This window comes from Callospermophilus lateralis, chromosome 4, assembly GCF_048772815.1.
Source record: "Callospermophilus lateralis isolate mCalLat2 chromosome 4, mCalLat2.hap1, whole genome shotgun sequence".
Classification (NCBI taxonomy): Eukaryota; Metazoa; Chordata; class Mammalia; order Rodentia; family Sciuridae; genus Callospermophilus; species Callospermophilus lateralis.
Genome location: NC_135308.1, coordinates 44,690,268 through 44,705,068, shown reverse-complemented (window position 1 = coordinate 44,705,068; position 14,801 = coordinate 44,690,268). Strand labels below are relative to the sequence as shown.

Below are 14,801 nucleotides of genomic sequence, written 5' to 3'. Positions count from 1 at the left end.
CTGCTTAATGATCAAGTCAAAAAACAAGACATTGAAAGATCACAATTCAGAACCACAGTTGAAGAAGATTCTGGAAAAGGCATCTAAAACTCTCTATTTAGACTCAGTGTATTTTCTAACTAGCGAACAGGCTTATTAGAGCCCTTAATATTAAATTCACTGTCTGAGTCTAATATAGTACACTATATTAGGTAGGGCCTGTTTTCCTGGCTTTCCATCTCTTGCATGTAAATCACATTCTCCTCTTGATTATTGTTTCCTGGGATGATTAAGTGGTCTGGAGAGATTCCTCACAAATGCCACATTTCCATCTAGTTGTAAAATGTTAATAACATGCTTCCAATTTCAGACCACGTTTACCTTCTTGAAAAAGCAAAGCATTCTTTTAAAAGGAATGCTGAGCCTGTTCCGACTGTAGACCCAAACAAAAGGTTGCACAATTTTCCTTTGGAGGAAAAAGTTACAAGTGGAGCTCCAGCACCCCTCACCCTCACCCTTCACGTCCCCTGAGGGGAAACCCAGGGAACTGGCAGAAACCTGTATGACTGCCACTTCATGTTGACAGTAGCAGGTTGCCTATAAGGATGGCTCTTGTTTCCTCACCTCTAATGTGAGGGGACTGAACCAGGCCACAGGGCTAAGAAAGTTTTCCTCCATCCACTATGTTCCCAGTGCCTTGCATTTAGTGTGTGCTCAAGAAACACAGACTGATAGGTGGATGAATTCATATAGCCGTTTGCTGCTATACAATCTGGTATCCTCATTAAAAAAAAATGGATCCATACAATATTCCAATAATTCGGTTTGCTTTATCTTAGTCAAAGTTGGAGAAGAGTCAAACCAAAAGCGAAGAATTTGGGGAAACTATAGGGATTGTGTCTTTTGCCTCCATCTTTGCTCTGTCCTAGCTGCCATGAGTCAGCAGAACCCTGCACAGAGGGAACCCAGCACTCATGCATGTGGCTCAGAAGCTCAAAACACAGCGACCACTTCCTCTGTAAGCCCAGTCCTCATTTGGCTGTAGAAGCAATGTAAGTGCCCATCAAAACCTGAAAAGGAGGACTCTGCCCTAAAGTAAACCACACGGTACCACGTTTGAACTTGTGCTCTGCGTTTAAACTGTTCTTCCCAACCACTGAAATCCTGATTAGTCAGTCTTCTTTGCCTTCTAAACATAAGAACACAAAACGAGTACACATTTCCCTCAGCCCTTTTAAGATTCTACACTGAGCGCTGTAGGTGGTGGGTGGTTTCCCACTAGAAACGCTGTCTCTTCTCCAAAGCACATGCACTAAGGAGATGCCGGTGCTTTTCTCTCTAGGTCCTTCCTATAGATGTAGAATTGGAATTGAAACGAAAACTTAGGAACTGGTGTTTGGAACCTCTGACCCAATTAGTACGCAAAATCATTAAAAACTTCCCAAAGAGATGACCAAGACATAGTTATAGTTACCAGGAAGGTTTCTCACCCCCCTGATCCTTAATTGTAAGCCAGAATTTGGGGACAGTGATCTGATAGCAGCACATAACCAGGATATAGTTATATAGTTGAATTAGTTTTATGTCCCTTTTGGCTGCTGGCCAAAGTTGGTGGGTTTTTTTTTTTTTTTTTTTTTTTTTGTAGATTTTTTTTGAACCAGTGGTTTGCCTATGAATTTCAAACTATTTCGGTGTTGGGGCATGTTTATTCTCTCTTCCTGGCTTTTCTAAATTCAGAGTGTAGCAGCTGCTGCATATAGTAAGAATTCATCCCCTGCCTCGCCCATGGCTATGTTTATGAAGGGATAGTTCCCCAGTCAGAGTCAAGAACAGTGCCCTCTGATCCTGGAGAAGACAGCCACTTGCTGGTCACTGGTGGAGAAATCACTTTCCATCAGAAGGGCCACATGTTAGCATCTGTTTCAAAAATATTAACACCTGAGAAGTTACAGGATCCTGAGGTCCCTGGTGGGGAAGGAGGCTCTCAGTGAATTGCAGCCTTCTGACCAGTTGAGCTTCCAGAAGTTCAGAAGCCTGCGTCAGGCCGGAAGACAGGTGTGCTTGTAACAGACTAGGGTTTCCTCGCTTCCTTCCCTCCTTCATTTCTTCCTTCCTTTCAGTACAGAAATCCTGATGTAATATGTAATATAAAATTCCCTGTAATACGGAATATGTACACATAATTCCCAGTTACATGTGTGAAGTCCACATGTCCCTTGAGACTCAGGGCGCTAATAAGTTTTGTAGAACTTCCGGCTTTCCCCTCTGTTGAGCAAGGGTGTGATCTCGGAGTATTTCTTACGTGGGGCCGTCCTCTGATTAGTAGTACGTGCATCATGGAGTTATTGTTGGAAGATGCTCATAGTATATATCTAAGAAATAAAGAAAAATTAATGGTATGAATTAACTATGTAAATGAACGCCGTTAATTCATGAAGCCATGCCTCCCTCCTGACACCTACAGCTCCTTGCCAGATTGACCCCAGAAGCTCCCAGGTTTAGATCTGATTGCAGCCACTGGCCAGCAGAGTTCCCACGGGAAGGCAAGAGAACACTGCGTAGGGTAAGGGAGACAGACTCTCCTCCCGCTGCCTGAGCACATAGCTACTGCTCTGGGCTCTACTGTAAAGTCTGTAGCAGAAGTTCTTGATTCTCTTGGGTGATATAAGAAATAAGAAACATTAAAGATTATTTTTTAAAGATGCCTGCTATTCATAAAGATTAAAAAGTGTTCCAGCAGCAAGCTGTGGGAACTAGAGATAGAGGGAGGAACTGTGGAGACATGATAACCATCTGCCTACAGGTATTTTTATTTTGGGCCAGCTTTTCAGACAAAATGCATGTTGGGAGAGACTGAAAATGGAGAGTGGCTATAATTATAGACTATTAGTGCTGTGGGGGGGGCCTTTCTACTGATGCAACCTGGTCCTTTTTTTAATGAGGAAACAAAGCCAGGTAAGGCCACCAAGTTAGGTTAGGGTTCATTCCGCCACTTGCCCGCAAATCAGGGCAGATGCAGAAAGGGGCATGTTGGAGGCATCCAGAAAGCTGACCTTAAAGACAGGACCCACCAGTAAAGATGGGGAAATAAACACAAAGCTTAAAGAAGGGAGCAGTCAAGAAACTGGTATGTTTGAAAGCCTCTTCCAGACCAGGAGTCCTGTCCCCGGGCAGACTACCCTGTTACTGAAGGCTCTGATTAAAGCACCCACTGGGTGCTGGGCTCCTACTCCAGTCCCAGCCTCTTCTGGTTTCTGCCATGATGGTAATTGAGAATCAGGCGTCTCCATGGGAATAGTGTCTACTGCCCAGAAGGCTGAAGACTTGGGAAATGGTGTACTTTTGCCTCCTCCCACCCTCTTGCTTATCAGAGCTGGGAGAACACATTGGGTGGAGAGGATTTCTGTGCTTGGGTGTCTTCTTCCTGGTCTCTTTAGCCTAGGAGAGCTAGTGAATGGGCCTCCTTTCTCAGCCTCTTCTGCAGATGGGGGAGGGAGAGGAAGTGAATCATCTGTTCACCCTGCTGACCAAGCTCTTGGAGCAGAGGCGCTTTCCTGGGAAGCCTGGGACAGGAGACCTGTGAACTTCCGGGTCTCGGAGCCCACTGAGACCAGCAGCGAGTAGCATCTCCACTCTTCCTCGGGCTGTTCCTTGAACACACTCTTTTCTGACTATTAGGGAGAAATTCCTGGGCATGTCAAGCTGCTGGTTAGAGTACGCCTGTGCTGCCTGATTTATTATTAACCTGAGTCCTCCTGGAAGGGACATAAATCACTCACTCAGCCTTGCTGGCAGGAGCTCTGCCCGCCCTTAGCAAAGCAGGGAGAAATGGGAAAGCGACTGCTATGGTCATGGTAAGCCACTAGCAAGCCAGAGTGGCTACCTACCGGGATGGGGAGTGGGTGAGGAGGAGAGGAGATGGAGCCAGGGAGGGTGGTGTTGTGCAGCTGGCCTGACAGTCTTGCTTGACTGCTGGGGTTCTCCGCCTGAATCCACAGGCTGCGTGCACCAGCTCTGTCCTCCTGTGAACTTTGCATTCAGGGCTATACTAGGCAGGCGGTGCTGGTGCCGGCTGTCACACACTGATGCTGCATCTGAGAGGCTGGGGCAGGAATGTCAGCATTCTTTGCCCTGAGCCCAGAGGACATGCACATCTGACATGTTCCCAGGGGGCCCCTTCCCTCCATGGAGTGTCCCAAGGAAGGAAACCCAGTCTTGATCTGAGGGGCTTCAGTGAGGCCCCCAATGTCCCTATTTGGGTTGGAGAAAACCAAAAAGGTTCAATGAAGCCCTAGAAAAGTCAGGGGCTTCCTTTCCCAGTATTTCTCCCCGTGTTAGTCCTGTGATTTGTGTTTTTTTTAATTGTTGTTGTCTGTATTTTCTTTGTTTTTTTTTCCTGATCTCACTGCTAGGACTGCAGAGGTAAAGAGAGGTACTAAATGTCCTGCCCTTTAGGTGACCTGTCACAGTAGACTAAATATGAGGTATACATCCTAAGTACTCATTCCTTTGAATCTAAGACCCATGTTTTTATTCACAGTTTAAGATTCAGGATAATAGGATGCATTTTACAACATATGAATAATGTTAACATTTCTTTTATTCCCCCTCAAAGCTGTTATTAAAATGGTGGAGACGTCTTATAGCCAGTTCTTTGAAGGAAATGAGTATTTTGGGTACTTGGGATTGAACCCAGGGGCACTAAACCACTGAACCACATCCTCAGCCCTTTTTATTTTTTATTTTGAGACAGATTCTGATTTGTTGAGGCTGGTTTTGATGTTATGATCCTCCTGCCTCAGCCTCCCAAACTACTGGGATTACAAGTGTGCATTTGTGCCCAGTTTATATATATTTTTAATTTTGATTCTTGTTTCATTGTGAAATATGTATTTCATATGTTGATATAAAAAATATGGTTCAGCAGTCCATTTTGCTATCAGTGTGATGGCTAGACAGGTTGTCTGTATGTCCCCACACTCTTCAGAGATTTGTGGCCCTGACTAAACCTCCTCCCAGTCAGATTCAGTGTGACTCATGTTAGGCACCTTGGGACCCAACCTGGGACCTTGGAAAGACTTGCTTTCCTTTGATTCGTTTCCTTATAAAATCTTCTTACTAAGATGTCTATGAACCAATTCTGTCCCCTAAACCAGCAAGATGTTTGTGAAAACTCAAAGAACTACACAATAAAAAGGGAGAAATTTTGCTTTAGGTAAACTGCACCTTCGATACACCTAACTTAAAAAAAAAATGTACTTAAACCATACATGTTCAGGTTTGCAAAATATTAGAAACAACCAAAGGGCTTATCAAGAGGGCACGAATTAGGGGTTGGGGTTGTGACTCAGTGGTAGAGTGCTCGCCTAGCATGCATGAGGCACTGGGTTCAATCCTCAGCACCACATAAAAATAAAATAAGCATACTGCATCCACCTAAAACTAAAAAATTAAATATTAAAAAAACAGGGACTAATTAAATTATGATACTTGCATGTGATGATTATGGTATGGTATTCTGAACAGTGGGCACTATTTGCTCTCATTTTGTGTAAATGTGTGTGCTCACACTCACACAGACACACTTCTATTTGGATTGTAAGAAGGATACATGAGAAACTGCGGAAATAGTCTGGCCAGAGGGACTGAGTACCAAGGGATAGAGTAAAGACTTAATGATCAATGTGTACCTTTTTTGCATTTTGAATTCTGTCGAGTGTGCATATATTGCCTATTCAAGAAATAGAAAAGAAGTAAAATAAACTGAATTACTTTGGTGGGGAGAAAACAAAAGCTGGCAAGACCTGGTACCGAGTGGCATTGGCCTCTACCCTGATGTTCCTGCTTCTCTCTTTCAGGTCCATCCTATGAGCCGACCCACTCGCCCACCATCAGTGGGAAGAAGCTTTTTGCTCCTGTCCCATTCCCTTCGGGCTCCACTGAGGATGTGTCCCACAGTGGCCCTGCTCAGCCCCCTCCACTGCCCCAGAAAAAGTTAGTGAGCCGGGCAGCCTCTTCTCCTGATGGCTTCTTCTGGACCCAAGGCTCCCCCAAGACGCGAACCACAAGCCCTAAGCTAAACCTTAGCCACTCGGAAACCAATGTCTGCGTCCATGATGAGACTCACTTTAGCTATTCCCTGAGCCCTGGGAACCGCCATCACCATGTTTTCTCCTCTTCTGAGCCTCTGGAGAAAGCTTTCAAAGGCAATGGCCACTGGGTCCCCGTCCCAGGGCTGGCGGGCAGCAAAGGCAGCTGCGGGAGCCCCAGCCTCCAGTGCAAAGCCGCCACCTCCACCTCGTCCTCCCAGCTCAGCGTGTGCAGCCAGGCCTCCTCCAGCAGCACCCAGCTGCAGCTCCACAGTCTCCTGAGCAGCATCAGCAGCAAGGAAGGCACCTACGCCAAGCTGGGGGGGCTCTACACGCAGTCCCTGGCCCGTCTCGTGGCCAAGTGTGAGGACCTCTTCATGGGCGGCCAGAAAAAGGAGCTTCACTTCAATGAGAACAACTGGTCCCTCTTCAAGCTGACTTGTAACAAGCCCTGTTGTGACTCGGGGGACGCTATTTATTACTGTGCTACCTGCTCCGAGGACCCTGGCAGCACCTATGCTGTGAAAGTAGGTACCACCCCCTCCTTCCGTTCTGTGCCAGGACGACTACTGGTCCTGGCTTGAGCGAATCTTCTCAACTCTCCATGCTTTAGGAGTGTTGGTTCTCGAGCGTCCTTTTAACACTTAGCGCTCGATGACTCCACTCTCTGCCTGGCCTGGAACATGGTGCAATGAGATCTATAGTACAAAATGCATTCTGTGCTTTCAGGAATGAACCTACCTGGTCTCATTGGAAAGGAAATAGTTAATCTTTTAATGCAACAGATTTCATTCATTTATTCAAACTTTCACTAAGCTCATACTCTACACCAGGTATTTTGCAAAGATCTCAGTAGGTAGGGGTGAATGTGAGATTCCTTACAGAGTTAAAATCTAGTGGATGAAATGGAAAATTAAGATATTGTTCTTCAAATGTTAGAGTCTGAGGGAACTCTAGTGGAGTTTCAGCCCCTTAGATCTAGACGTCATCTTGAATAACACAAGGGATATCTAGTGATATGACATTTATTGAACATTCACTATACGTACACTCTCGACTCGTGGCCAAGTGTGAGGACCTCATAGTTCCCACAGTAATTTTGCAGGGTAGGTAGGTTTTACAGATGGGCAATCTGAGGCTCAACATGATTAAGTAATTTGCTCATAACTACTTAGTAGCTGAAATGGATTTTAATCCTGGTTTATTTATGTCCACTTAAGAAAACTAAAGTTCAGAGAAGTCAAGTGATTCGCCCAGGGTAACACAAATCTTCAATCTTTGATGCTGGACTCTGGGTATTGGTACCACACCTGATTGCTTTCTCAGAGTGAGGCAGCTCTGAGCAAGCTAGTAGAATCACCCACACTCATTTGCAACACTGTGATCTTTACCAGGGGCTCCAGTCCGTCCTGGTGGGTTCCTGGTCCTTCTGTAGGGAGTGTGGAGAGGGCCTGAACTCTTTTTCTGCCGTTATCTTTGTCCCAAGACATATTATTTTTTCCAGTTAGAAAAATGCAAAGAGTGAAGTAACTTGAAATGGCCTTGGTGATATAGCTTGCTCATCAGCAAAGTTTTTAAAAATAGGATGATTAGCCAAGGAAATTGCAGGGAATTTGTTTTGAGATTTTGCTTTTCAGAAATTTGAGATTGAGAATCCTGATTAGTATATTCAAGGGGCGGTCTGTAGTTACTGGCTGCCTACCATGGAAAAAACAAGAGGGGAAGCTACTGGGAAGATCCAGTCTATTGTGCAGAAATCAAGGCTTTATAATCAAGTTTATGGCCAAGGTGGCGGGCACTGGAAGGAAGAGCGCACACAGATCCTGAGATTCTAGGCTGCTATTTCTCAAACTCCGTTGCCTCTTTATTATCTAAACCCAGCAGCTACCTTCTTGGTAAGCTATACTTCCCTGTCACTCCCACAGTCCAAGTTAAGAGAAAAGAAATCTGAGTTTCCCTTCCTATTATGACTGCTGTATCAAGTATGGCTACTCTTCAGCTTAACAATAGTGTTATGTCCCCCCAAATCCTCTTGCTCTATTCTCCTGAACCACTGGGATTACAGGCATGCGCCACTGCACCCGGCTATAGTCCCTCTATTTTGTGGAAGGAAAAGTCTGGTGAAAGAGACTTAATCCCTCTTTCCCTTGGTATAGGAATTGATGGGACCACAGCAGAGAAGCCTGGCCGTCTGGTGCAGGACACGAGACTCTGCCATCGATCTGAACCTTACAAAGGAAAGGGTTGTTTTATATATCTGTGATTGTCCTGTGCCATTTGAATTCTAGGGCCTTTATAATAATGTAGACTTAACCGTATTCTCCAATACATCATGCAAAGAAATGCACTTTCTGAGAGGATGGTAAAAACAAGCATCGCTCCTTACTTCATCTGAAGTCTAAGCCGTAAGGAAACCAGAAGATAAGCCGCAGTCTCCAAAGAAGAGAGTCCCAGGGGTTTTTTAATGGACTTTCCCAGAGACTTGATAGCTCAAGGACCACCTCTACCATGTGAAAAAGTGAAAAGTGGAGTTTGGAGAACAGCGTAAAATATTCAGAGAATAGGAACCTTGGAACCAGATGACCAGGAATGACAATATCAATTTGCACATGTGCCTCATCTGGTAATTGGGGGGTGGGGGTTGTGAGCATCATTTCACACGTGCAGCTGTTCCACTTCATTAGCACTCCAGTCTAGACGGAATATAGTCATCTGGGAGCCCAAGGGAGGGGGAGCCGGGCTCCTTCCCAACCAGCCTCTTGTGAGTCACCCGAGCTCATTTCGCCTGCGCATGTTAAGCAGGGAGCCCACACTGAAGTGTGAGGCAGCTTTGGTTGCACAGCCCCAGTGAACAATAGCAGACTTGCACCTGTTCTTCCCCGATGTCTGATCCCCCATCCATGGGCTGAGGAACCTGCAGCAGTCAGGAGATAAAACCAGCTCTTGAAGACTGACTCCTCGAACATGTGGCTGGAGGAAAATCTTTAGCTTGTGGGTGTTTTCCAAGCTGTTTCATTTCTCAACCAGAACTCCAACTCCAGTTCGTAATTAGGAGTCTGTTAGACCTCTGGGCCTTTTTTATTTAACAGACGTGACTTAGCCCAGATTTTCACCCATCAGTGAGACCCTGGCTCCAGAGTTTAAAATGAGACTTGGCTCAGCAAAAAGTTGGAAATTTGAGCTAAACCAAAGGTCTGTGTAAAGTTCACGAGCCAAAACCCAGGGCAGGACCCTGTGAAAGTGAAACTGGTGGAGGAGGAGAGGATGGGGTGGAGAAGAAGCTGTTCTCCTTTGTCCATCCCCCCATCCCCCATCCGGCACAGTAGAATGATCTCAGGGGATGCCCTGCCTAGGGCTCCCAGGACTGGTTAACATGCCCTGCACAGCCCTCTCTAGTGCAGGCTGTGAAGAAGTTGGAGGTCTTGCCAGAGGCCCTGCTCACTGATTTTGAAATGCATCCAGCCCAATTGCCATTTACCCTACTCCTTCATTTACATCTCTGTGCAATTGTCAGTTGCTCAACTGGAGCTCTTGGTCCAGGTTTGCTGGGCCTAAGCTTTTCAAACCCTGGAGGAAAGGGGGCCTTGGAAACACCTCCCAGCTCCTGGCAGCTGCCTTCTCAGAGTTGCACAATACCTGCAAGCCAGCTCCGGATTGCAGGGCACCACCACGTGGCTTCAGCGAAATGGCAAGGGCAGTCACCATAGCAACCTTTCACATGGAGTGCTCACCGTGGGCCAGGCCTGGTGCTGAAAGCCACATACCTGTATTATTTCACTTAATCTGCACAATGGCCCTGTCCCGATGAAACTGTCACTGCAGTTAAATCAAGGAGAAAGTGAGCTTTGAGATAAATACCACTGATCCTCATTATTCGTGGATTCCACATTTGCAAAATTTCCTACCCACTCAAAGTTATTTGTAATCCAAAAAATAATATACTCAGAGCACTTTCCAGTCATTTGTGGACATGTGCAGGACAGGCAAAAATGGGAGTCCTCCCATGTATCTGTTCCCAGCTGAGGTGGAATAGAGTCACTCTGCCATCTCGTTCCACACTAAAGGAAGCAAGTGCACTTTTTGCAGTGTATGTTAGTACACCCCCCTGTTTTTTTTACTCTTTTGTGCTTTGTGTGAGTGAGTTTGCTATTTAAAATGGCCCCCACATCTAGTACTAAATGCTGTTAGTGGTTGCAAGCACATGATGCGGAGGCTTCCTTCAGGCCACAAGGACAATGTTAATGATCAGCACTATATACTAAATAAGTTGTCTCCAAACTGAAGCACACATAAAGTAAGGTTATGCAGTGATCGGTTGATACAAATATTGTGACTAGAGGTCCACAGAAACCTCAGCCTCTTACTTCCCCTAGGAGCCCTGCTTTGGTATTTGTTAATTTGATGTTTGCATCTACTTAATAGAACATAACTGCTTCCAACAACTTGCCAGTTTATGGAGTTGACATTTAAGCCCAAGAGATTTTTATTCCAAAGCCCGTGCTTTTAACAACCAAAATGCTGCCCAGTTGTCTAATCTTAGGCAAATAGTTTCACCTCCTAAAACCTTAGTTCCTCTTCTGTTTTTAGCATCCTCCACTTTGGGTGAATGAGATTTGATGAGACACTGAGGGAAAAGTGCATGGTGTTGACACAGGGCCTCACTTGTGCAGGGGTCCAGTGTGTGTCTGCTGAGGTGAGAAGGTAGTAGGGTGCTCTTGCCTCATGTGCAGTGAGCGTACTACAGACAGTGGTTGCACAATCACTGAGTGTTTATATGTAAGATTTTTTCGTTGAAGATCCCCTCCCCCCACAAGTTTTCTTTAGTCTTCTTTCAGAAGACTGCCATTTAAAACCAGAGGACAGCTAGGTGGGCTAGAATAAGAAAGAGCCAGAAATAATGCCCTTTGAGCATGTATTCCAAAATCATTTTTGTTAGTGCAATAGAAAGCAATGCCTGGGGTAAAGATACTTCCCTTTTATTTCTGTTCTGCTTCCATAATAGAGAGATTACTAAATTAATGTGCTACCTTCTCCCTCCCCCAATTAGTTTAGGGGAAAAGAAAAAAAAAAAAAGAACTTTCCTTGGAGGCTCAATTCTTTTCTGTGAGGTTTCATGCTGAAAGGTTTGTATAGCTACAATATAAATAAATCTCCTTGAAAAGGTGCTTGCAGTAGAACTTCTGAAAACATCAGCCATAAGCATTGTGGCGCTTCCAAAACACTGCCATAATCATTTTTGTGCAGCAGCCCAAAGCAAGGGCTATTTGAGGATTATTGGCCGGATGGTATTTTATAGGTAGATGTGAGGTGCTTTTCTTCTCTGGATTACCCACTGATCCTTGCTTTTACAAAGCCTTGGTGAGATTGCACAGTCTCTGACGGAGAGAGACCACTGGCCCATCTGCAGTCCCTTTCAGTGTAATTCCAGGGAAATTGAGGCCTGAGAGAGGACTGTTAGGGCTGCCTCAAGACTCTCCAGTTGAGTGGCAGCTCGATGAAGATTAGTGTTGCTCAAGTGGCTGATGCTGTCCTTGATACAGCAGAAGAGATGGAAGAGGCGAGAAAGACACAGTTGTACAGATCCCCCAGGCACTCTTTCCACGGAGGAGCTGGAGATCACCCATCTTGTTTACTCCTACCTTCAGTTCAGAGGATGCCCTTGGGCACTGGGGGTTCCCGTTCCCTGGAGAACTTACTGTTTTCTCTCAGTTGCTGTGATTCATCCTTGGAGGAAAAGCCTGAGGCTTCCACCTAGCAGTTCCACTGGATCTGGACCCACAGGTCAGGTCAGCTAGGCATTGCATATTTACCTGGATCTAAAAACTAGGGCAACCTAAGAGAACTTGGTCAAATCCCAAAGGTTTAAAGCCTGCATCTGCATCTGCCCCTAAAATTCCCCACAGACAACACACCAGCTGTCAGGTAGCTGCCATGTCAGATGAGAGGTTTGTGGAGTGAGGCTGAGTCCTGTGCAAACTCTATCTGGCTTTAGGAGGATTCATCCAGCCCCCAGGGCAGTGTCCTCCTGCCACCCCACAATGCCACACTGTTGGCTGCTCTGCAGGGGCCCCACTTACACTGGGTCCCATGTGGTTGTATTATGTTGAAGTTTTAAGAAGTTGGCAAACCTTGTTCTAAAGTGGCTGCACTGTTTTATATTCCCACCAGTAATTATGAAATTCTCCTTTTTGGGGGAACTCAGGGGTCAAGCTTTAGGATTTGGCCAAATTCTCTTATGTTGCCCTAGTTTCTAGATCTAGGTAAATATGCATTGCCTCCTAGGTGGCATGACCTGCAGGTCAGCCTTAACAGAGCTGCTATATGTGAATGATGCACACTTTCCTCCAAGGGTAGGCCCATTCTCCACATCCTCAGACACTTGTTAGAGTCTTTTGTTTGTTTTATTTGAGACAGCATCTCACTAAGTTGCTTAGGGCCTCACTAAATTGCTAAGGCTGGCCTTAAACTTGCAATCCTCCTGCCTCAGCCTCCTGAGTCACTGGGATGACAGGTTTTTACTGCTATCTCTCAAAGCACAAAAGTTTAGAATTATGAAGTCAAGTTTATGAATTATTTTCTTTTGTGGACCATGCTTTTGGTGTGGTATCTAAGAAATTAGCATTCAACCCAAGGTCTTAAAGATTCTCTTTCATATATCTTTAGCTCTTACCCTTAAATGTATAAAATCCACTTTTGAATCAATTTTATGTATGGTATGAGGTTAAGTGGTTAACTTTAGCTTTTTGCATGTAGATACCCAAATGTCTTAATGCCTGTTGATCAGAACCATGGATCACACTCCTGAACTCACTTCTCCTTCTCCCCACAGATCTGCAAAACCCCTGAGCCCAAAACAGCCTCCTACTGCAGCCCCTCTGTGCCCGTGCACTTCAACATTCAGCAGGATTGCGGCCACTTTGTGGCCTCAGTGCCCTCCAGCATGCTCACCTCTCCGGACGCACCCAAGGACCCTCTGCCTGCTCCACCTTTACAGCCCCCTGCGCAGGAGCAGGACTGTGTGGTGGTCATCACCCGAGAGGTGCCTCACCAGACGGCCTCTGACTTTGTGCGGGACTCTGCTGCCAGCCATCGGGCTGAGCCTGAGGCTTATGAGCGGCGCGTGTGCTTCCTGCTTCTGCAGCTGTGCAACGGGCTGGAGCACCTGAAGGAACACAGGATCATCCATCGGGACCTGTGCCTGGAGAACCTGCTGCTGGTGCACTGCAGTCCCCAGGCCTCCCCGGGGCCCTCCCCTAATGTCCCCGCCCCTCCCACCACCACATCCCCTAGCCCTGCTGCCCCCCAAGCCAGTGTCACTCCCAGTCCCCCTACTGTTCCCACCTGTCAGGGTGTGCCTAGTGAGAAGCAGTTGCCCAGGCTCATCATTAGCAACTTCCTGAAGGCCAAGCAGAAGCCAGGAAGCACTACCAACCTGCAGCAGAAAAAGAGCCAGGCCCGGCTGGCCCCCGAGATCGTGTCTGCCTCCCAGTACAGCAAGTTTGATGAGTTCCAGACCGGCATTCTCATCTATGAGCTGCTGCACCAGCCCAACCCCTTTGAGGTGCGGACCCAGCTGCGGGAACAGGACTACCGGAGGGAAGACCTGCCTCCACTACCCACCCTGTCCCTCTACTCGCCTGGCCTGCAGCAGCTGGCCCACTTGCTGCTTGAGGCTGACCCCATCAAGCGCATCCGCATAGGTGAGGCCAAGAGGGTGCTGCAATGCCTGCTGTGGGGGCCCCGACGGGAGCTGGTGGAGCAACCAGGCACCTCTGAGGAGGTGCTGTGCAGCACCCTGCATAACTGGATCGACATGAAGAGGGCCCTGATGATGATGAAGTTTGCAGAGAAGGCGGTGGACCGCCGGCGAGGGGTGGAGCTGGAGGACTGGCTTTGCTGCCAGTACCTGGCGTCCGCTGAGCCCGGAGCCCTCTTGCAATCACTGAAGCTCCTGCAGCTTCTATGAGCAAAGCCCCCACCTTGCACTTTTACTGCCCCCTTCTATGCCTTCCCCTGCGCCCTTGCCTTGCCTTGGAAACATCCATGTCTCCCCGGGAAATGGTACAAACGACTGTCATACCTGGATGTAAAATATATGTACAAATAATATATAAATTTGAAAGACTAAGGACATCATTGCCCATTCTAGCCTCCCCTCCTCGCCACCCCCCCCAACATCTGCCATTTTCTCCTATAATTATGTAAATTTCTAGATCAGTGCAAGGAATTAGGTTCTGCCAACAGCCTAAAGCCAAGATTCTGGCCTGACTACCCCATTATGGAATCTCTTCACCCTCTTGTCAAACTGTTATTTAAACAACAACAATAATAATAATAATAATAAAGTTTTAAAAAGCAACACTAGCATTGGACCAAAGCTTTAGGTTGGGTCACAAGCCAAGGCTGTTTTATCCTCATGAGCCTGGATGCACTAAGATCTCTGGGCAGCATTGAACCTAAACCTCTACAATCATAGCAGTGCTCTCTTGAAATGCTTGGTCTTATACTTCTCATGAAATGGCAGCAGTCAATGGAGGCCTGAATGTGTTGATACCAATTAATCCTCCCACCTAGCAGCCTCCTAGAAAGAATCCAAACACGGCTGGTGTGATCCCAGTCCTTTGGAGTTCAACCCACTACTTCAAACACATTTCCAGTTTGCTAAAACTGATCATCTTTCAAAGGCCTGGCTGAAAACACAGTTCACCCCCAGATGGTTCAGATGAAAAGATC

The 14,801-nt window shown here is 46.5% G+C and overlaps 1 protein-coding gene across 1 annotated transcript in view; it reads left to right on the top strand.

Annotated features, from left to right (window-relative positions):
* The window catches only part of Prag1 (PEAK1 related, kinase-activating pseudokinase 1), a 53,727-nt gene extending 39,300 nt beyond the window's left edge, over nt 1–14,427 (top strand). The window contains exons 5-6 of the mRNA XM_076853771.1: nt 5,838–6,595; nt 12,898–14,427. Coding sequence (XP_076709886.1) covers nt 5,838–6,595; nt 12,898–14,034 — 1,895 coding nt within the window. The 3' untranslated portion in view covers nt 14,035–14,427. The remainder of the gene's footprint in view (nt 1–5,837; nt 6,596–12,897) is intronic.
* The last annotated feature ends 374 nt before the right edge of the window (nt 14,428–14,801 follow it).